The following is a 22,379-nucleotide window of genomic DNA, read 5'->3' on the forward strand; positions in this document are numbered from 1 at the left end:
TTGTGCTCGGCTTAGTTTTTAATTTAATTTTTTATTTATTATTATTTTTCTGGTGGTACTGGGATGGAACCCAGAGGCTTTCTACCTCCAAGCTATACTCCCAGACCTATTTTATATTTTATTTGGGAACAGGGTCTCACTAAGTTGCTGAGAGCCCCACTAAGTAGCTGAGGCTGGCTTCGAACCTGTGTGATCCTCCTGTCTCAGCCTCCCAAGCACGGGGATTACAAGCGCGTGCCACCACGCCCGGCCTAGTTTTTTATTTTAAACAAAAAATATTTTCAATCCTAAAGAAAAGTATTGAGAATAGTACAAAAAAAAAATCCCTTATAAAGCCCCTTTGCCACTTTTGTTTACTTTTTCTTTCAACATTTATTATAATTTTATTATAAATGTAGGTATAAGAAGGGGGAAACTTGTTGATTTCAGATTTATGCATAACTACTGTGTAATGTAGGACTCCCTCCCCAGATCCAGGATCTGACTTAATCCCCTTTAGTCATGACTACTTTGTCTCTTTTAATCTGGAGCAGTTCCTAAGCCTTTCTTTGTCTTTCCTAACTTTGACATTTTTGCTTTGTTTTGTTTGAGGAAGGGGGAGTGTCTCAGTATGTTGTCCAGCTGGCCTTGAACTCATGGGCTCAAGTAATTATTCAGCCTCAGCCTCCCAATGCTGGGACTGTAGGCACATGTCACCCTACCCTGCTAACTCTGGCATATTTTCGGAGTTATAATGCCCTGTGCTGGGTGCAGTGGCCAATGCCTGTAATCCCAGTACTTAGAGGCTGAGACAGGATCATAGGTTTGAGACCAGATGGGCCACTTACGGAGACCTTGTCTCAAAAAACAAAAAGGCCTTGGAAGTGGAATGCCCCTGGATTCAGTCCACAGTACCCAAAATTAAATAAAGTAGTTATAAGGCCTGTTTTGTCGGATGCTCTGGGGTTTGGGCTTGCTGATACTTTCTTGTGATTGGAGTCAGACTGTGTGTTAGGAGTGCTGTGAACTCCCCTTGCTGGGGTGGCCTTTCCCCTTTGTAGTTAGTAAGTAACCTATGGGGAAATATTTTTGAGAGTGTGCATGTGTATCCTGTTCCCCAACATATTTTTAACTGATGGCTGTGTGTTTAGTGAGTGTTGACTCTTGACCAAATGTCCCCTGAAGTTCAGCTGCAAGTCAGAATCTGGATAGAAGCCAAGCGTGGTGGTGCACACCTGTAGTACTTGAGAAGCCAAGACAGGAGGATTGTAAGTTCCTGGCCAGCTCCAACTACCTAGTGATGCCCTCCACAACTTAGTGAGATCCTGTTTCAAGAAATAAAAAATACAAAATAGGACTGGCAGTGTAGCTTAGAGGTAGAATGCTCCTAGGTTCAATTCTCAATACCACACACACACACACACACACACACACACACACACACACAATCTTGATTGACATCTAGGTCAGTGAACCAGAACTACTTTTGGGGCTGCCACTGAGAAATTTAGCATGAGGAAATATATTGACTCTTTTCAAAGACTTTATCTATTCCATTTGGGACACAAGTACCCTTTCTGGACTCAAAGTCTGAAAAGGCCAGATTTGTTTATTCATTTGTCCAGTAAGTATTTGTTGAGAATTTACAACATGCCTAGTGCTATCCAGATGCTGGGGAGAAATGGTAAAAAGAAATAAACCAAATCCTCTCCTCCTGGCAGTTGCCCTCTCATGGGGGAGTCAGACGCTAAGCCTGTACTGTGTTGTCAGGTAATGATGGGGTGATGGAGGCACAGGGCCATGGGGCTAGAGGGCTGCTTTAACTGGGGCTGTTGGCCCTGAGGGGTGGCCTCAGACCAGAGTCCTGAGTGAGCCTGCAGTGGGAATTGTGCCAGGCACAAAGAGGGTGCACACCTGGTGCCAGGTGGCTGGACAGTGAGGGGTTGGAGGTGGGGGGTGGGTGGGAACAGAGGCAGCAAGGAGGAGTGGGGGTGAAGGAGTGGTGGGCCTTGCAGACCACGGTGAGGGGCTGGTGGAGGAGGCATGAGGTAGCAGCCCCAGGCCTGAGCCCTTCCTTGAGAAGCTGGGTGCTGGGGAGTGGCAGCTCTGGAGCTGCTCAGGAAGGGAAGGCTGGCAGCTGGGCAAGCAGGGCCTCTTGAGTGTTCTCCCGGCAGCCCTGGGTGGGAGTGCAGAAGGCTGGCTTGGTGCGATGCCTCTTTTCCTTGTACCCTGGGTGGCCAGGGCACGTCCTGGACAAGCCTGGGCAGACCAAGGCCTGCTGGCCAGCCCCTAGCTCAGCCCAGGAGCCCCAGGCTGTGTGCCGAGGGCTGGGTGTCCCTTGCCAGCAGAGTAAGGCTGTTCTCGCCATGTCTCCACTCTGAGGGAGTTCCACTGCTGTGGCTTGCCTCTCCACCATCCAGCCCAGGCAGCGGAAGGCACAAGAAAACAACTAGAAGAAAGGCCAGTGTTTGTAATGCTCTCCTGTGTGTGAGGCATTGTCTACCAACGCATTTGATTCGCACATCAACCTTGCACTGCTATTACCCTAGTTACAGAGGCGAGGAGAGCGAGCGAGCGAGTGAGCGAGAGAGAGAGAGAGAGAGAGAGAGAGAGAGAGAGAGAGTGTTGGCCACTTGCCTGTAGTTGTTAACACAGCTGGGAAGTGCAGAGCCAGGATTTGCACCCAGACTGATTGGCTCCAAAACCCGTTCTAGTCCACCAGTGACACTGCCGAGGCCACGGGCTTTTCCTTGCGTCTGCTGCAAGCTCTGAGGTGGCGCCACCCTGTCTGTTTCAGGCAGTCTCTGCCTCTTGAGATCTTGCAGTGCTTGACCTCTGATCACGGGCCTGTGACCGTGGGTTATTAGCGGGCAATGAAGAATGAAAATAAGAAACGTGTTTGCTGCTGCCTGGAGGTTATGAGGAAGCCCTGTCCAAGCTCTCAGGGTCAGGCCAGGATTCCTGGAATTGGGGAAGATGTCATTTCCTGCTTCCAGGGGTCCGGACGACCTGTTTTGTTTAATGCCAACAACTCTGTGAGGCAGCTTTTGTGACCACCCTTTAACAGGTGAAGAAACTGAGACTCTTTAAGAGGTCACATGGCCAGGCGTACCCAGTAGTGAGGAAGATTCATGTGGCCATTCTAGTCCAGATCCCCTGTTTTCCCATTAGCTGCTTTGCCCCTGAGCTGATGGACCGGGACTTCTGTGCTCACTGAAGTCGTGTCCTTAGTATGTCACATCTGTATATCCCCCTGGGCTTCGGGAAAAGGGGGGCTGCTGTGTCTGGCTTTAGGGTCTTGCCTTTGCTGTGTCTCTGATGTGATGCCATCTCTTCCCTCTCATCAAGGGCAGTGGGATTAAAGCCACCCATATCCTTAGACTGAATGCAAAAGTGTTGGTTCTTGGCTGGGTCTTTGACGTATGGGATGAGTAGGATTCCCTGGGGTGGCTGCCAGGGAGAGCTGTCTAAATCCCAGGGAGGGGAGCCAGCACTGCCATGTGGGCCTTTTGGACTTTTGAGAAACATGGCAGCTGATTTTGAAACAGTTTTGCTGTTTTCCTCCCCTGCCTGAAGATCTGTTTCAAATCACTGCATGTAAATGATATATATGTATATATTTATAAGGATGTTACTAAAAAGAGGAGAAATGACTTCACCACTGCCAAGTGGTATTGGGTCAGAGCACTAGCCCAGAGTCTGTTTAGGGAAACTAAAGGGTTTCCTTTTTACTAAAACTGTTCTCTACTGGGGACAGTTTTGCTTCTCTGGGGACATTTGACAGTGTCTGGAGATGTTTTGGGTGTCACTTCTGGGGTGAACTAGTACTCGGCCTCCGAGGGGATAGGGTGCTGTGAGAGAAGCATGCTGCGTTGCTCAGGGCAGCCCACCAGGAAGGGTTGCCCAGACCAAACTGGGTGAGGTCACGCAACCCCAGGTTGTACTTAGCCAGTACTTTTGTTGTGTGTGCTTTATGCCAGACATTGTTCTGTATACCTCACAGGTAATTAACTCACTTGATTTTCCCAGTGTTATGACTCAGGAGCTGTTACTATCCTCACTTGGCAGATGGGGAAGTTGGGATTCATGGAGGTTAAATCACTGGACCAAATTCCCAGCTGGGGCTGGTGTGCCTCTTGGGGAATGGGGGAGGCTGGGCTAGAACTTGAACCCAGGCATTCTGGTTCTGGAGTCCACACTGTGAACCATGCTACCATGCTGCACTGCCCTTCAGTAAAAGGGCTACTGGGCTTTAAATCACCTTCATCTTTGGGTCCAGAAGTCAAATACCCGGGGATTTTTGTAGGGGAAGAATTAAGAGAACTTTGGTTCCCATACCTGGGAGACTGAGAAGTGCTGGGTTAGTGTGGTGAGAGGGCCCCAAGGACCTATCAGTGGAAGCCTAGTGTCCTCCAGGTTCAGAGCCTGTCTCAGCTCGTGAGTTTAATGTGCTTTGCTTTCCAGTCATGGACTGTGCTGTGTCATTGCAGACGTAAAAACGACTGTGGTGTACCCTGCCACTGAGAAACATCTGCAGAAGTACCTGCGCCAGGACCTCCGCCTGATCCGAGAGACGGGAGAGGACTATAGGAACATTACCTTGCCCCACCTGGAGTCCCAGAGCCTCAGCATCCAGGTGACTGGCTGCCAAGACTCAGATGCGGAGTGATGTTCCTGTGTGGTTTCCCTTCCCATAGCATCTGTTGGAAGTCTTGCATAGGCTAGGCACAGTGCGGGGCTTGGTGTGGGCAGCGGAGAGCAGAGTAGAGCATGAGCCTGCCTGCGGAGCGCACATACTGCCCCAGGACCTGTATGACGTGTGGGATCATGAGTGCAGTGGGGACAAATGGAGAGGGTTGGTGTGGTAGAGTCCCAGGGCTGGCTGGTTGCTGTCTTATATAGGCCAGTCAGAGCAGGCTTCACAGAGAAGGGAGTTGACCCTGGTCCTGGGCCCCATGTGCGGGGCCTTCGTTTGCCCCTGAGGCTCTTCAGGAGTTGCTGAGCAATCCAGTCTGCTGGAAGAACTTGTATCGGTGTGTCTCAGAATGACTCTGCCCTCGCTGAAGGACCGCTAGTGGATGAAGGAGTGATGGTTAGGCCCACCTTAGTTCAGCCTCATTTTGTGTGTGTGTGTGTGTGTGTGTGTGTGTGTGTGTGTGTGTGTGTGTGTGCTAGGGATTAAATCCAGGTGCTTCCTACCTCTGAATTATACCCCCTACCCTCCCCCATTCTTTTTGTGGTACCAGGGGATACAACCCAGGGGCATTCTACCTCTGAGCTCCATTCCCAGACTGATTTTTTTATTTCTTTATTTTGAAAATATTTTTTATTTTGAAACAGGGTCTTCTTACCGAGAGCCTCACAAATTGCCGAGGCCATGAACCTGGACTCCTTTCGTCTCCGCCTCCCAAGTACTAGGATTACAAGCGTGTGCCACCATACCCAGCTCCCTTTTATATTTTGAACAAGGTGTCCCTAAGTTGCTAAGAGTTTCAAGTTGCTGCAGCTGGCTTTGAACCTGCTGCAATCCTCCTGTTTCAGCCTCCCGAGTTCACCACGCCCAGCTACCCCCAGCCCATTTTTATTTTGAAACAGGGTCTTGCTAAGTTGCTGAGGCTGGCTCTAAACTGCAATTGGTTTGTCTCAGCCTCTCCAGTAGTGGGATTATAGGGATATACTACCATGCTTGGCTCGTTCAAGCCTTTTATTCCTGGTCTCTCCTGCAGCAGACCAGCTGAGTTTCAGAGTGGAAGACTTCTCTGTCACTCACAGAGAAGGCAGCACCCTGTCATCCCTGGCATTCATCTGGTACAGAATGAATACATAGGTGTAGTTTGGCTATATTCTGACTGGGCTAGATACAAGGCCATTTAGCTCAGAGACCCTGGCAGCTCCTTGGGCCTCGGCCCAGTGCCAGCCAGAATCTCTGCCTGGAATTGGCCCCATGTGGATGCTCACAGTTAAGTATGATTGATGGTTATCGATGAGTCATTTCTCTGCCCACTGAGTAGCTCCCCTAGCTCCTTCTCATTACTGCTCACCCTTGTTCTCTGTGAGCATTTCTCATGACTCTCCCCAGGACTCAGGTTACTGTGTTGTGCTAGAGGGTATTGTACCATGGCAAGCTCCTAGCCATTGCCCCTGCCCAGAACAAGGAGGGAGTGCGGGGGAGGTGCCTAAGGGTCAGGGGTAGCAGGAAGGAGTCAGGAGAGGGAGGTTAGTAGGGCCTGTGGGAAGGCCGTTCTCCAGCAGGCCCTGTGCTGAGAGCCCCATAATTGACCATGGCCTCTCCGGCCAGCATTTGCACAAGGCTCTTAGGCCAAAGTTACCCTGGTTTTGCTTATTTTTAAAAGTTCCAGCACTTACCCTATTTTCTGAGTGAAAAGGAAGTTTATCTCTACATTCGTAGACAGGTTATATTCAGAGTCCTATAGGAATCTGCTGGGACACGTGTTCTGTAGTGCTGGTTGCACAGATCTGGGAATCAAGAAAGGAAGTCCCTGCCAGGTGTGGTGGTGCACACCTGTGACCCCAGTACTAGGGAGGCTGAGACACGAGGATCACAGGCTCAAGTACAGCCTCAGCAAGTAGTGAGACTCACATCAACCTAGTGAGACCCTATTTCAAAAATAAAAATAAAAAATAAGGCTAGGAGTGTAGCTCAGAGGTAGAATGTCCCTGAGTTCAATTCCCAGTACAGGGGAGAAAAAAAAAAAGAAGAGAGTAGAAGCCCTAAGGTAGTTATTATGAGTCATATATCTACCCTATTACATAGTTCCACTTGGAAAATAATACAAATACTCCTTTACTCTTCGAACTCAATGACACGCACTTTCCTGTGTTCCTTCTTGGCCATTTTTGGCCAGCATGTAAGCACATAGCTTAACCAGCAGTGGTCGTATTTATCAAGCTTCTTCTGTGTACCAGGCCTGTGCCGTGTTCTGAGGGACACCCAGGTTATGAAAACTGGCCTTTTGTTCTTACAGCCTAGCAGGGAAGATAGAAGTATAGGCAGAGAGTGGTGATCATGAGGCAAGCCCTCTGCAGGGCTAGATGAGCTGTAGAGATGTTGCAGAGAGAGAGTGACTGCTCAGACGGTGGGGGCCTCACAGGAGGGGGATCCTCCCACTGGGTCAGGATTGCCTGGGGGAGACATAAAATGGAGCACAAACGCTGAGTGTGGTGGCGCATGGCTGTGATTCTAGTGCTTGGGAAGCTAAGAGAAGAGGGTTGCAGGTTTGAGGCCAGCCTCAGCAACTTAGCAAGACCCTCAGCAACTTAATGAGGCCCTGTTTCAAAATAAAAATAAAATAAAATGGGGCTGGGGTGCACCACTCACAAGGCTTTCTTCATTAGGGAGTGGAGCTGAAACATGTGTGTTTAAAAGAATCTGCTATTCTTTTTTTTTTTTGTGTGTGTGTGTGGTGCTAGGAATTGAACCCAGGGGCATTCTACCTCTCAGCTCCACCTCCAATCCTGTTTTATTATTATTTTTGAAACAGGGTCTTGCTAAGTCGGTGAGAGTCTCACTACTTGGTGGGGCTATCCTCGAACCTTTGATCCTCCTATCTCAGCCTCCCAAGTACTGGGATTACAGGTGTGTGTCACTACACCCAGCTAAGAATTTGATTTTGTGTGTGTGTGGGGGGGTGTGGGGTACTGTTGATTGAGTCCAGAAGCCTTCGGCCTCCAAGCTATGTTCCCAGACCTATTTTAACTTTATTTGCCCCTGTGGTCCGGGCCTCTGGCCCCGAACCTGGGCGGGTGGGCAGGCACTGGCAGGGCACCCCTAGGCGACCCCCTTTCCACCCGAAAGGACCCTGTAAAAAAGGAAAAGAAAAAAGGAAAATATCAGAGAGGGGTCATGGAGGCCGTGGCGGATGCCAGGATACTGGAGATGCAGACAAAACTTATCCAAATGAACTGGAATTATTGGAAAAATTCCCCGCTAAGGAGGACTGCTTCTTTATTTGGAAACAGGGCCTCACTTGATGAGAGTCTCACTACTTGCTGAGGCTGTCCTCGAACCTGTAATCCTCCTTTCTCAGTTTCCCAAGTACTGGGATTACAAGCATGCACCATCATGCCCAGCAGAATTTAATATTTCTAACAGTCATCAGATCTGAGAGTGATTGCCAGAGGCAGTAAGGGCCCTCTAAATGGTTTTAGGGATGTGAGTAATGTAGTTGGAGTTATGGAACCAGTTGGGGAGTGGGGCCTAAAAACCAGGGTGAATCTGAACAAAAATGGAGGCAGCAGGTGATTTTTTTTTTTCTTTCTTTCTTTCTTTTTTTTTTTTTTTGGTGGTACTGGGGTTCCTGGAAGCCCTTCTACCTCCGGGCTACACTCCCAGACCTATTTTATATTTTTGAAACAGGGTCTCTTACGCCAGTGCGGCTGGCTTCAAACCTGCGCGATCCTCCTGTCTCCGCCTCCCAAGCGCGGGGATTACAAGCGTGCGCCACCACGCCTGGCCCATCAGGTGATTTAAGGAGGGATTTAAGAGGTGAGCCAGTGTACACTCATAATCCCAGCATTTGGGAGGCTGAGACAGGAGGTTACTGGTTCGCAAACAGCCTCAGCTACTCTGTGAGGCTCTTTGCAACTCAGTGAGACTCTGCTTCAAAATAAAAAGAATAAAAAAGTAGGGCTTGGAGTGTAGTTCAGAGGTAGAATGTCTCTGGGTTCCATCCCCAGTACCACAAAAAAAAAAAAAAAAAAAAAAAAAGAGTTAAGCCTTTACAAGGCCCGGTGATCTTAGACTCTGTTAATGAGGAAGAGGTGGAGGAGGAGAATGTGGGGTGGCCTCAGGTCCCTCTTGCATGAAGAGCATAGCCTGGAGGGGACAATGGTGCGGGTTTGTGTGGAAGACTCCAAGCTCAGTTTGGGGCTTATTGATGCCAGGAACTGTTCGAGGCATTCTGTGTACATCATCTCATTTGAACTCCACAACAGCCCTTTTGGAGATGAGACTCAAAGCCAGGCCATCTGGCACTCATATCTATATTCTTAGTTTATGACACTATTTGTCCCCTCAACTTTGAGGTACTTGTAAAAATGCCAACTCAAGCCAGGCGTAGGGGCACATGTCTGTAATCTCAGTATTTGGGAAGCTGAGATCACGAGTAAGGCCAGCCTCAAGCAACTTAGTGAGACTCAGTAACTTAACAAGACCCTGTTTCTAAATAAAAAATAAAAAGGCTGGGGGGCTGTAGCTTAGAGGTAAAATGCCCCTAGGTTCACTCTCTGGTATCAGAAAAAAAAAAAAAATGCAGCGAGTGTCTGAACCAGAAGCCTTTGATGTCATTCAGCCAAAAATGTCCTTTTGGAGCTGTCGCATCAGGCTTCGGCATCAGCCCAGGGTTTGATTCTCATTCTGCCCCCTGAGAGTGATGTGACCTTGTCCATCACTCCTGAGCCCTTTTTCTTGTCTGGAAAATGTGGCTGGAACTCTGCCCTCTTGGCGTTGTTGTGGAAATTGAAAGATGTACCATTTATCATGGTCTGCTGTTGGTTCCAACAAAGAAAAGGCCCAGGGTGGAGCTGCCATTGCACACACGGGGGAGCAGGCAGGGAAGGGAGCCTCAGTGAAGCATGGCCAGAACAGAGGGCAAGGCAGGTGAGCAGAGTGGGGAAGAGCCGGGCTTCCCACAGGAGGTCCAGGGAGGAAGGAGCATCTAGAGGGAGTTAGTCCAGCCAGTGTGTTCTAGGAAGCATCCTCCACAGTCCCATTATCAGCAGAGCTGGCCGAGTCTCCAGGGAGATTCCAGTGCATAACCCTGCACGATCCATGTGAATTTTGTTCCCCCGTTCCCTTCCCTTTCTCCTCTGGGCTTCTGATCATGAGGCTTCCTTTGCCCAGGAGGCAGGATGTGCTGTGGGCTGGAGTGCAGCTCAGGAGACAGACTCACCTTCCAGGGTTGGAATGGTGTGAGCTGAGCCCTGTGAATTTCTTGTGCCTGTGTTTCCTATCCTGCAAAATGAGAACAGTGGCCCTGGGAGCAGCGCAGGAGTTGGCTGCCTTTGCCTTCCTCACACCTGCCTGGCTTCAGCCCCACACTTCTCCAGCCACCACGTTTGTTCTCTTCCACTTTCTCCATTTTCCTGCTCCACTTGGTCTTGTAGCCTCTGGCAACCATCCTATTGTCACCTGGTGGCTATCGCCCTGCTCATAAGGCGCCTCCTCCAGCTGGACTCTGGGCTTGGTCATTTTCTGTGCACACTGAGTCAGAATTCTCCCCATTAGTCCTGTTTTATGGAGGAGAATTTGGTTGCTTGCACAAGTCAGTGGCCCCAGAGCTCATTTGTGCTTTCCAGTGGGAGGTGCTGCTCCCCCCTTGGTGAGGGGCAAGGGGCCTGCTAACGGGCCACACCAGGTCTCTCTCTCTCCCTCCCTCCCTCCCTCCCCCGCCCTCTCTCTGTCTCTCTCTGTCTCTGATGGGAGAGGAAATGCCTCTGGGGGAGTCTCGGCCTGCTGGGTCGTAAGTGGCTCTGACCTTGACACTGCATGAGGAAGTAGCTACCAGGTGTCCTCTGGACCTCTCCTAGGAAGCAGCTCATCCAGGCTTCTCCTGGGAAGGCCGCAGTTTTGTGGTGGAGGAACCACATTGGGAGTGTCATCGAGGGGTAAAAAGTCCTCTGTGGTATTTGCAGAAAAGCTGGGGGCCCAGATATCCCAGGCAGCTGGCCTCTGCTTGCTCTCTCCCCTCCAGCCCAGCCGAGAGCCAGGGGCAGCACAGTGTGCTCAGCCCTCTGGCCCAGGGTGCCGGGCGTTTAGACTTGGGGCCTTTGGTGTCGCTACCTGTGTCAGCACTCCTGGGTGAGAAGAGAGCGTGGTGTCCATTCCTTAGACTCCTTGTCAGTGAGTGTGGAAGTCCAAGCTCAGGAGGAAGGGGCAGTGGCACGGATTCCAGCAGGGTTCTCTTTGGGATGTAGGGCATTCCTATGTGCAAGACCTGGAGCTAGGGTGGGCAGAGAAGTGCTGGGGTGCCTGGTCTTGACCTCTGCAAGCCAAGGGCCTTCTCAGCCTAACCTCCCCGCTGCCTGCTGCTTCAGAAAGGTCCTGCCCACATCACTGGGGGTTCACACAGGGCAAAGGAGGGTCCTCTGAAGGCTGTCGGCAGCAGCTGATCAGAGTCTCATTGAGATCTACTCTGTCAAATCGAGGCCTCTGTCACTGGGATAGGGGATTTGTGACGTCTGTAGCAGCTCTAGGCAGGTAGAGGCTCTGACCCATGCAGACGAGAAGCCCAGCAGGGTGGGAAGGCTCCCACTCTCCTGAGCCTGCAAAACCCCTGGCTTTTACTACCCATGGTAGTGGCTCCCTTTGCAGAAGGAAATCTGTGCTCTTGGTCTCCTAACCTATTCTTGCTCCACTCTTCTGATTTGTTTTTGCTTTTGTTTTTCTTTGGGGAAGGGTAGTACTGGGGGATGGACCCAGGGGCAACCTACCTCAGAGCCACACCCCCAGCCCTATTTACATTTTGAGACCGTGTCACTAAGTTGCTGGGCCTGGCCTCAAACTATCCTGCTATCTCTGTCTCAGCTTCCCAAGTGCTGGGGTTACAGGCATGCACCACCACGCCTGGCTTGGCACATGGTTCTGAATAAACAGAGCCAGGATCCATGGAGACAGCTCTTCCCCTATGTCCTGTGGACAGTGGGAGGGGTCACTGCAGTGAGGGGTCAGTACGGCCAGGCCTGTGAGTACATAGCAGAATGTGTGCACTCTCCTGACCAGGAACTACCTGAAGGACCCAGCCGCGTCCAAGCCACAGAAGCTCCTGTGATGGCCTTGATGGTGGGAGTGGGCATTTTCTGCACCTGCAACGAGATACTTGGGAACATCCAGCCTGGAATTGTCAATCCTTGAGTTAAGCAGACTTTTATAGCTAGGTTGTCCTCCCCAGAAGGGCCAGAGAGCTTGGGGTCCAGGTCAGGGATGGGGGCAGTGGATTTGTGACTCATCTCTCTCCCCTCTCCTTCCAGTGGGTTTATAACATTCTTGACAAGAAGGCTGAAGCCGACCGGATTGTTTATGAGAACCCAGACCCCTCAAACGGCTTTGTCCTCATCCCTGACCTCAAGTGGAACCAGCAGCAGGTAAAGACCGGGGCTCACTCCTCCACTCTCTGACCACCCAGCTCCTCACTGCTGGCCCTCCTTTGGCTGCCCTCCCTCACAGGGGCTTCTCTCTGAGCAGCTTCTCCTTACCTGGCATGGGGTGCCTCTGTGCTCCATAGGACAGAGTGCATACCTGTCCTACATAGATACTTTTGCTTTCATGGGTAGCTTACAGCCCCTCTGGCTCTGCTTTTTCCGAAGAAGTGGTGGTATAGGATTCATGGGCTTGCCTCGGTGATACATGGGCTGTTCCTCAGCCAGCCAAGTTGTTTGGGCTGCCAGCTTCGCTTCCAGCAGCATCCTGAGTCCTGAGATGAGGTGTTTGCATATTCTTTGTCCCAGGCAGGCAAGAACCACGGTGACCAACCCAGGGAGTCCCTTACCCAGCCTAAGCTGCAGAGTAGTTCTCCAGCAGTCCAGACCTATGCTCCAGCCCCTGCTCCCAGGTCCTTGGCCTCCAGGTGCCTCTGCTGCTGCAAACCTTCAAAGGAGCAGGTTGAGAGGTGCCATCTGCACTTGTAAGCAATCCTCTCCAGTTCCCCTGCTCCCTCTGTCTACCTTCCTCTCCCTGGTGCCAGCCCACCAGAGTTGTAACTTACTATCACCTCTTTCTATCCAGAGAAGCATTTTGCCCTGATGGGATCGGGAACAGACAGAGCCACCGTGTCCCCTGGACTACTGTTCTCCAGTGAGCTGGGAAGAGATAGGGAGTCAGATGCAGGAGCATTGGAGAGATGAGAGCAGACAGCATCCTCTCTCCTCTAGCTACTCTTGAGTAACCCAGACTTGGATTGGCCATTTTGCCCTGGGTAGGCCCATCTGGTTTCTGTGTCCTCACACGGTCAGAAGAGCTAGGGTCCTGGCTGCCTCTCTGTGGACACCCTCCCTCTTGCTTTAGAATTGTTGGCCTGTGGGTCCTAAACTGAACTCATCTGCATTTGGCTTGGTTTCTGATTTGTGATTTCTAGAACTGCCATGCCATTCTTCTACTGACCAAAATAAGGGGGCTGAGGGCCTGTGGTTGGGGTAGAGGGACAGGATTTTGGCAGGCCAGGGAGCATCTTTTGTCTTTTGACAGGTGGCTCCTGGGTGTGCCAGTACTTAAGAGGTAGTTAGGGAATTCAGAGGGAGTTTCCAGAAGTGCATTGTGGAGTGAAGATTTATTACAGCCTACTAGGATCAAAGAAGACGGCTCTGCATATATGGGGTGTTGTAGTGAGAAAGGATAAGAATATCCCTGTACCTACTTCTCCTTCCCTTGTGGCTTGCTCCTGCCTGGGCCACCTTCAGCCCTCCAGCGGGAGAGAGCTAGGACAAAGCCCCAGAATCATGACCCCAGGGCGGCTCTGCAAACCTGCATTTTCCCTGCCTGGCAGCCCTGCGCTTGGAGATTATGGATTATGGGAGGTGGGCATAGGGTAGGGTAGAAAGAAGTTTGGCCTTACCAGACTCTTGAAGACTAAAGAGCTTGTGACTGCAGGGGGCTTACAGCCCTAGGGTCATGAAAGGAAATAAGATGGACTTGTATAGCTCCACGCCAGAAGCCCTGAATACATTTGAGCCTGCAGCACTGGGGACAGAAATCCATCACATGTCTGACCTAGGGCTGGCCGGCATGTGCCTTATCTGCCATTGGAACTAGAAGGAAAGGCTTTGGGGCTTCACTGGCCTCCAGCCATGTGGCTGGCGATCCTGGCCCTCTAGGGTTGGGAAGGGCCAGCTTAAATGTCAGTTCCTGGAGATCGTAACAGGGGTGGGCCCTTATTTTATTTTATTTTATTTTATTTTTATTTTTTGGCACTGGGAATTGAACCCAGGGACATTCTACCTCAAAGCGATAGCCCTTTTTACCTATGCTTGTTTGTTTGCTTTGTGATACTGAGGATTGAACCCAGGGGCATTCTACTTCTGAGCTATACTCGCAGCCGTTTTTCTTTCTTATTTTAAAACAGGGTCTCACTAGGTTGTGGAAAGTCTTGCTGGGTCACTGAGGCTGACTGTAAACCTGCAATCCTCCTGTCTCAGCCTCCCAAGTACTAGGATTATGGGCATGCACCATCACCCCTGGCTTTACTTGTCTTTTAATGGTCCCATATTCCAGTTGCTCACATCCTTGACTTGTGACAGTGGTGAACTTGATTGCTCTGTTAGAGTTGGTAACATATTCCCCAGGAAGGCTGCAACATCTGTACTTCTAGTCCTAGGGCTGGAGAATAATTGAGGGGAAGTACTTCAGTGTTTGCTTTGAGAAGCATTCCTCACTCCCCTGAGTCTTCTGTCACTTCTGGAAGCATATCCCTGCCCTTCCTTCCTCCCTCTCTCCCTTCTTCCATTTTTCTTTACCTCTGTCTGCTCCATTATGTTCTGTCCTGTTTCATTCCTGTGAAACCCCGTCTCTCACACAAAGTACAAACTCGACCACTGAGTATGCCCCCGGCCCCTGGAAGCATATTTTTGTCCCCAAACCAAAGGCCCTGTATTTATCAATGAATTCTTTCATCCATTCAACAAAAATCTATCAAGTGCCTAATGTTGCTAGACCTTATGCCTCCCCACAGGTTACACTGTCCCTTCCTCAGTTCTCTTACGAGGTAGCCTGTATGTCCTTTTTTATTCATTTTGTTTGCTAATATTTACCCATGGTAAAAACACACACAGTACAGGGAGGCTCCGTGAAAGTAAGCCCCTCCCTGTGTGCCTCCACATCCTCTCTGGAAACAGCCATCATTGCTTGTGGTTTGTCTTTCCTTTTGGGGGTAGTCTTTGGATATTGATGCATAAACACATATGTACGTGGATACACAGGCACACATCATTTTCAGTTCATATGGTTTTAAGTTCTTTGGTATAAAGTTTTCAGACCAGGGATTCCTTCCTTTGAATCACACCAGGGGTCAAGAGATGGCTCAAAACTCTGATCCCTCTCTGTCTTGCCTCTTGCCAAGAAACTGCTGCTTTGATTTTACTGCCCCACCTTTTAAAAGTAGACTGACATTGTCTACCTTCTCAGAGTCATCGATGGGCCACTGTCTCTGGCGCCAGTCTCTGGCCCTAACCTGCCCCTTGTCTGACTTTTTTCAGATCATTTATCTAGACCAGGAGGTCCTGTGGCTGCCTACAGAAATCTTGGGTTATGTCTCGTATCAAAGAATGGTTTCTGAGTCAGGCGTGGTGGTGCACACTTGTAATCCCAGTACTTGGGAGACTGAGACCGGAGGATCTCAGGTTTCAGGGCCAGCATCAGCTATTTTAGTGAGGCCCTCTGCAACTTGGTGAGACCTTGTTTCAAAATAAAGATTAAAAATAGGGCTGGGGATGTAAGGAAGGAAGGAAGGGAGGGACGAATGAAGGAAGAAAGGAAGGTTTGTTTGTTTCTGGTCAGGCATTGTGGCGCACACTTTTAATTCCAGTACTGGAGGCAAAGATAGAGGACTGCAGGTTCAAAGTCAGCCTCAACAAGTAGCGACACTTTAATCTAGCAAGACCCTATTTGCCTTATAAAAATAGGGCTGGGGATATAGCTCTATGGTAGAATGCCCCTGGGCTCAATCCCTGGCACCCCCCAACACATACACACACACACACACACACACACACACACACACACACACACACACAGAATGGTTTTTGGCTGGGTGTGGTGGCATGTGCCTGTACTCCTAGTATTTGAGAGGCTGAGACAATAGGATCAGGGGTTCAAAGCCAGCCTCAGCAATTTAGTGAGAGGTTCTCAACAATTTAGCAAGACCCTTGTTTCCAAATAAAAAATAAAAAAAGCTGGGGGTACAGCTCAGGGGGAGAATGCCCCCTGGGCTCATTCTGAGCATCACAAAAGAAAAAAAAAAAGGGTTCATTTTCCCTCCCTCACGTGTGAGGAGCTGACACCCAGCACCAGGCTTCATGCCTCATTCCATGCCAGTGGAGCAAAGAGATGTGACTGAATGTCATGTTTAAGATTTGTCAGCCAACATCATCTAACACAAATGCTGCTATTGTTTGGATCTCCTTGACCCTTGACAGTGACCCATAGTACAGCTGAAAGTATACAGATTCGCAGGTATGCGCACACACCAAAGTCAAGAAGTTTTGTTTCTTGGTTTCTCTTTGGGCTCCTCACTAGTGAAAGAGTAAATGTCCTAGACATGGGCCACGATAAAGGAGGGTCCAGGAGGGACTTGCACACGAAACTGAGGCCCTGATGGGCGCAGCTCAGCTGTATGCTGGCAGCTGCGTGTGGACTCATCTGCAACAGGCCTGGGGCAGAGAGCCCAGATCACTGTTAGAACTTTGGCGGGGAAGACTGTATGGCAAGAAGATACTGTGACACAGTTGGACATCAGGCAGTCATATGGAAAATGGTCGTGGTTTTTAAGTTGGGTCCCCTGGGCATGTGGCCGGCTGATTCATGGCCCCTACATTATCTCCGTGAGGAATCCAGCAGGTTGGACTGCAGCCCAGTGCCACTGGCTTCTCCCCAGGCCTTGACCCTGGGAGCCTTGGCCTGCCGGGCACACACGTGTGGAACCAGGCAGGGCCAGGGTTTCGGGGAGCACAGACGCTGTGGGAGGGGTTTCCAGGCAAGAGAATAGTTCATTTGCTCTCTGGCACAAGATCTTGTTGACTCTGGTTCTTTGCTCTGTTGTGATCTCCAGATTTTCAGCCAGGCTGATTTCAGGAAGGACAGCAGGAAGGGCTGCTGTTGAGCCGTTGAGATAGGGGGAGAGAGAAACGGGCTAACCACTGTGGTGGTGCTTACTGCTGTGCTAGCCCTAGGCCCCCCTTCCCTCCTTTATGCCCAGGGCCCCCGCACCTGCATGGGCCTTCCACCCGGACACGCTGCTGGCCTCTCCCTTCGCACCTTTGCAGTCTTGCCTCCTTTCAACGTTCCCTCCTGAGTGGCCCTGATTACACATGTATGCCACCATACTGGGCTCCAGCCCCTTTTTGACGTCCCAAATGCCCTGTAATTTTTTCCAGGAGGCCTTTTTTGATCACCCAGCTAGCTAGAGTCTTTCTTTTTCCTAAATTTTGATCCCTTTATATGCTGGGTGTGTAGCTCATTGGTAGAACGTGTGCTTAACGTGCACTTAACACGTGTACTTAACAAGGCCCTAGGTTGGATCCCCAACACCCGCTAAAAATATATTTTACATTTTCTGTCTTATAGTAGTGTGACTTACCTACATAGATTAGACTAGACTCTTGGAGGCAAGGAGTTGTCTTTTGTTCTTTTCTGAACCTCCGCTTACCTCCACCAACTCCACAACTCTGTAGAGTGCGCAGGTACGCCTGCTGACGGAGGACTACACACAAGTCCTGTTCCTTGGTAGTCCTCGCCCTGGGCCCATGGAGAGTTGCGGTGCCTGGGGGTCAACCCTGCTCTGGGGTCTCTTGGATTGGCTGTGGGGGCGGGAGCTCCAGGGCTGGCAGCCTCCTGACCCTGTCCCCTGCTTGGCCCAGCACTGCCCTCGTTTTCCCCTTGATCTCTTTGTAGCTTGATGACCTGTATTTGATCGCCATCTGCCATCGCCGGGGCATCCGATCCCTTCGGGACCTTACTCCAGAACACCTGCCGCTGCTCAGGAACATCCTCCGCGAAGGGCAGGTGAGTCGCTTCACAAACCACGGGGAAGTCCACAGTTATACTCTTTTATGGTGTGTTTGGGGCTTCTTTCCTCATGCTTCCAGTCTTAGAAATGGGCTCTCAGAATGCCAGTCCTGAACCCCATTAGGGCTTGTTAAGTTGCTTCACGAGGCCTTTCATCTCCTGGTCCTGCCTGACCCTCCAGCTCTTTCAGCCGCCTTTCCCGCTCCTCATCCTTGTCCTCCCGTGTCTTTCTCTGCCGGTCCCATCTGGGATACTCTTCCACCCCATAGGCTCTTGTCCTTAATTCCTGGCCCCTCCCACCCCAGCTTCGCCTGTCTCACTCATGACAACTACCTTGTGCTAGACGAGGTTCTTGGGTTTGGGGGCCCAGGACTTTATCGCGTGTGTATGCACATGCTTAATCCAGACACAAGTGGGCTGAATTTTGCAGCACCTGGGGTTCTGGGATACTTTCTATCCCAGACATTTGTCACATGAAATGCAATTATAGAGGCACTAACAGAAGCCCTGGGCAGCAGGGAAGATGGAAGGAGAATCTTAGGTTGTGGTCCTGGGCTGACATTTTGGTCCTAACTAGCCAAGTGCCCTGGGTCAGGTAATTTCATGTCCGTGAACCCAAGTGTCTGGTAGGGATCTCTTCTGAATCCACCAATCTACGGAGCTGGGCATCAGCTCTTTTACTACTCAGAAATATGAAGATACCTGCCTGCCCAACAGAAGCTGACAGTCATAAGGATGCCCGACTAGGAGAGAGCACTGCTGCTTTCTGGCCAGTGCTGGGGCTCTGCCCAGACTCTGCTTTCCCTGCTGTGTGCCCCGACCTGTTCCCCTGTGCCTGCCCATGGCACTCCACCTCTGGATGCTTTTATCTTTTGGGAACCACTTGTTTCTAGCAGGAAAAAGCCTCTGGATTCTGCCAAAGGCTCAGAACAGTGTCTTTCTTGTGAGATGCAGGACCCATGTCTCCCTGGTCTCCTTGCCCTGGCAGCTCAGCATCCTCATCCCAGGAATCCCTTTGGGTGCCTTGTCCCTATCTCGCCCTCTGGGGAGATCCCTGGTGTGTTCTGAGCCTGGGGCCTAGTCTTTTTCTCTTGTCTTCTGGCCTGCTCAGGGGTCTGCCCATGACAGAGACCAGCGTCTTCTAATCCCAAGCCTGCAGGGAAGGGGCAGGTGGAGAAAGACCTTCCTCTAAGCAAGGTGGAGGGGGTAGGGGGGCCAGGGCCCGAGAAATGTTTTCCTCTTCTGCAAGATGCCCTTTCTATACCTCTCCTAACCCCTCCCCTTTCCCTAGGTTTTTTTTTTTTTTTTTTTTTTTTTTTTTTTTTTTAGTACTGGGGACGCAGTACTAACTAAACCCAGGAGCAGTCTACCTCTGAGTTACACCCTCAGCCCTACTTTTTATTCTTTATTTTGAAACAGGATCTCACTAAGTTGCGGAGAGCCTCCCTAAGTAGCTGAGGCTGTCCGTGAACCTGCAAAGCTCCTGTCTCAGCTTCCCAAATACTGGGATTTAAGCATGCACCACCATGCCTGGTTTCCCCAGGTTCTTAGCACAGCCCTAGCTCCGTTGTGTCCAAACCTCCATTCCAAGAGAGCAAGGTTCCTCCACCTGCCTCGCTGGTTAGCAGGTGCCTGTAAGTCACTGGGGAAAGATAGTCCCCACACTCTTGGGAATCTGTGCCTTTAAACACTGGGACTTCTAGGCTCCCAGAGACAGCCGGTGTTCTCTCTAGGTTGGGATGGGAGCCGCAGTTGAGGCCAGGCTCCTGCTGTTGAGGGTAGGCCTTAGCTTTGTTGCCGTCATCCACATCTGTTGATTTCCCAGAGTGGAAGACAGGGATCTGGAGCAGACCATGGTGGAGATTTGTTGGGAGGGTTTTGTAAGCTGTCTCAAGCTAGCCTGGGGGAAGACAGGAGAAGGGTCCAGGTGGGTGGCGTGGCCCCAGGTGGTAGGCATGTGATGACCCTGTCTCACTGCCCCCTGTCTCACCAGGAAGCCATCCTGCAGCGCTACCAGGTGAAGGCAGACCGCCTCCGTGTGTACCTGCACTACCTTCCCTCCTACTACCACCTGCACGTGCACTTCACGGCGCTGGGCTTCGAGGCGCCCGGCTCCTGTGTGGAGCGGGCCCACCTGCTGGCCGAGGTGATCGAGAACCTGGAGTGCGACCCCGGGCACTACCAGCAGCGCACTCTCACGTTCGCCCTCAGGGCTGAAGACCCCCTGCTCAAGCTGCTGCAGCAGGCCCGCCAGCCCTGAGTGGAAGGGCAGACCCAGGCGGGTGGGGTGGGGTGGGGGCTGGGTTTTTATCTCCAAAGGGATTTTTTTAAAGTGTATTTTGTACTGGCTTATTCTTCATGTGTGAATAAAGTCCCGGGCTCATCTGAGAGGACTGGCATGTGGCAGGGGCAGCCGGTGGGGAGGAACAGCGTGCGGTTGCGCAGAGCTTGTGGGAAGGTCCTCAAAGGGCGGGTGGCAGGGTGGCAGCTGCAGCTGGCAAGTGGCAGTGCCCCGAAAGGGTGCTGAGAACTTTCTCCAGCTTCCGCTGCTCACCACACACGTTGTATCTGTGTCTCTTCCTGCTTATACCCCTTCCTGTTATGCCACTTCCCCACGTCTCTTTTTTGGGGAGATCCCCCAAAATACCAAATTCAGAACTTTTCCGGAAATAGTATCTAGAGGTTTTGGATGGCACTTCCTCTTTTCCTTCCCAGCACTGGGGTCACACCCTCTGTGTGCGTCACCTGTGTTGATAAACTTGTGGAGGAGGATGGGGGATTGATGCCTGGCAGGGGGAGGGTTTTAATAAGAATCAGATGATGCAAGCCCTGAAGGCCCGCCTCTGCCTCTGTTATTTGGTCAGTGAGTCCCTGGCCTTGAATTTGTTATCTAGGCAGGAAGACAAAACAGACTTGGGAGTAGCCCAAAGACCAAGTGCAAAACAGTGTTATCAGCAAGGGCAAAATGATTAGGCTGCAGGGCTGGAGGGTCCAGGGTCCGGGTCAGGGTACCACGGGCCCATGGGCTCTTGAGGACAGGAGGGGGCCAGGCTAAAGCCCGGCCTTGGAGCCATCAGGAGCTCATCAGGGCAGGGTGATAACTCCCTGCTCCAGCAGAGCAAGGACACAGTCCGGCAGGAGGGAACTCTCCAGCATGGAGGACAGCTGTCTCACACCGCCAGAGAGGTGCAGCTGCCAGCACCTGCTCAGGAAGCTCTTTCCATGCCCTGAAGTGACAGCAGGAGAAAAGCATGGGACAGAGGGGCCGTTGTCACTCCGCACTGCGTGGCTTGGGAGTCAGAGGCTGGGCTCACAGCCTAGTGCCTTCACTTGCAGGTGAGGCCCTCGGGTGGCCCCTGTGCTGGCACCTGCTTCAGGCCCATGTTGCCTGCTGTGAAAAGCTGCTTCTGGCCCCTGGTGACCTCTGGTACAAATTCTTAAAAAAGCAAGTATGTAGAGGTGGTGACCAGAAGGCCTCAGAGACCTGCTTCAGCCTCCAGCAAATCCAAGTAAGGCACAACAGAGCAGCTGGTCTTCAGAGCTGGCCTTCTCTGCAGCTCTGAAGAGTCCCAGGACTCAGGCAGCGTGGAATTGCAGCAAAGGAACTGTTTCAGGTGGTGACACAGTCAGCCACATTCATTCATGACTGCCACATTTCTGACTGATGGAACCAGGTACAGTGGTGCATACCTGTAGCAATCCCAGTACTTAGGAAGCTGAAACAGAAGATCACAGGTTCAAGGACAACCTCAGCAACTCAACAAGACCCCATTTTTCTTTTCTTTTTTCTTTGTGTGTGTGTGTGTGTGTGTGTGTGTGTGTGTGTGTGTGTGTGTGTGTGTTAATAGGGATTAAACCCCAGGGGCATTCTACGTCTGAGCTACACCCCCAACCCTATTTCATTTTTTTTTTAATCTTGAAACAGGGACTCATTAAATTGCAGAGGGCCTCACAAGGTTGCTGAAGCTGGCTTTGAACCTGCAATCCTCCTTTCCCAGCCTCCCAAGTACTGGGATTATAAGCGTGCACCAGCACACCCAGGTCCACAAGACCTCATGTCAAAATCAAAAGGGCTGCTAGGCGTGGTGGCACACGCTTGTAATCCCAGCATTCCAGAGGCTGAGATCGGAGGATCGCAGTTCACAGACAGCCTCAGCTACTTAGTGAGGCCCTCTGCAACTCAGTGAGACCCGGTTTCAAAATAAAGAATAAAAAAAATAGGGTAGGGGGTATAGCTCAGAGGTCAAATGCCCCTGAGTTCTATTCCCAGACCTGCAAAAAAAAAAAAAAAAAAAAAAAAAAATCAAAAGGGCTGGGTGTAGCTTGGAAGTAGAATACCTCTGGGCTCAATCCCCAATAACCCCCATCACCACCCACATACACACAAAACAACATCTGACCTATGGTTTCTTGGAAAAAGTAATACTCTTGTAGACAGGGCTACAGGCCACTTCTCGGGGTTGGCGGCAGGAGCCTGACCTGAGGTTGCCCAGAGCAGTTCCCAGTGGGGGGCTGCTGACTCCTTCTTTCTTCTCCCCTCCAGTCACCATGGGATAAAAGTGACTCCTTCCCCTCTGAAAGCAGGCAGTCCTGACCAACACCAACTCCAGTACTGCCCAGGGTCCAAGTGAGGCTCCCCTCTGGAGCACACTCTCTACACTACACACTC

The 22,379-nt window shown here is 51.0% G+C and overlaps 1 protein-coding gene across 1 annotated transcript in view; it reads left to right on the top strand.

Annotated features, from left to right (window-relative positions):
• Positions 1–19,970, top strand: part of DCPS (decapping enzyme, scavenger) — a gene marked incomplete at both ends in the record, with an annotated part of 55,226 nt that extends 35,256 nt beyond the window's left edge. The window contains 4 exons of the mRNA XM_080710502.1: positions 4,470–4,615; positions 11,968–12,081; positions 17,597–17,707; positions 19,704–19,970. Of these exons, the coding sequence (XP_080566628.1) occupies positions 4,470–4,615; positions 11,968–12,081; positions 17,597–17,707; positions 19,704–19,970 (638 nt within the window). The remainder of the gene's footprint in view (positions 1–4,469; positions 4,616–11,967; positions 12,082–17,596; positions 17,708–19,703) is intronic.
• Between the last annotated feature and the right edge of the window lie 2,409 nt (positions 19,971–22,379).

Source organism: Muscardinus avellanarius (genome assembly GCF_963383645.1).
Source record: "Muscardinus avellanarius genome assembly, chromosome: 1".
Taxonomy (NCBI): Eukaryota; Metazoa; Chordata; class Mammalia; order Rodentia; family Gliridae; genus Muscardinus; species Muscardinus avellanarius.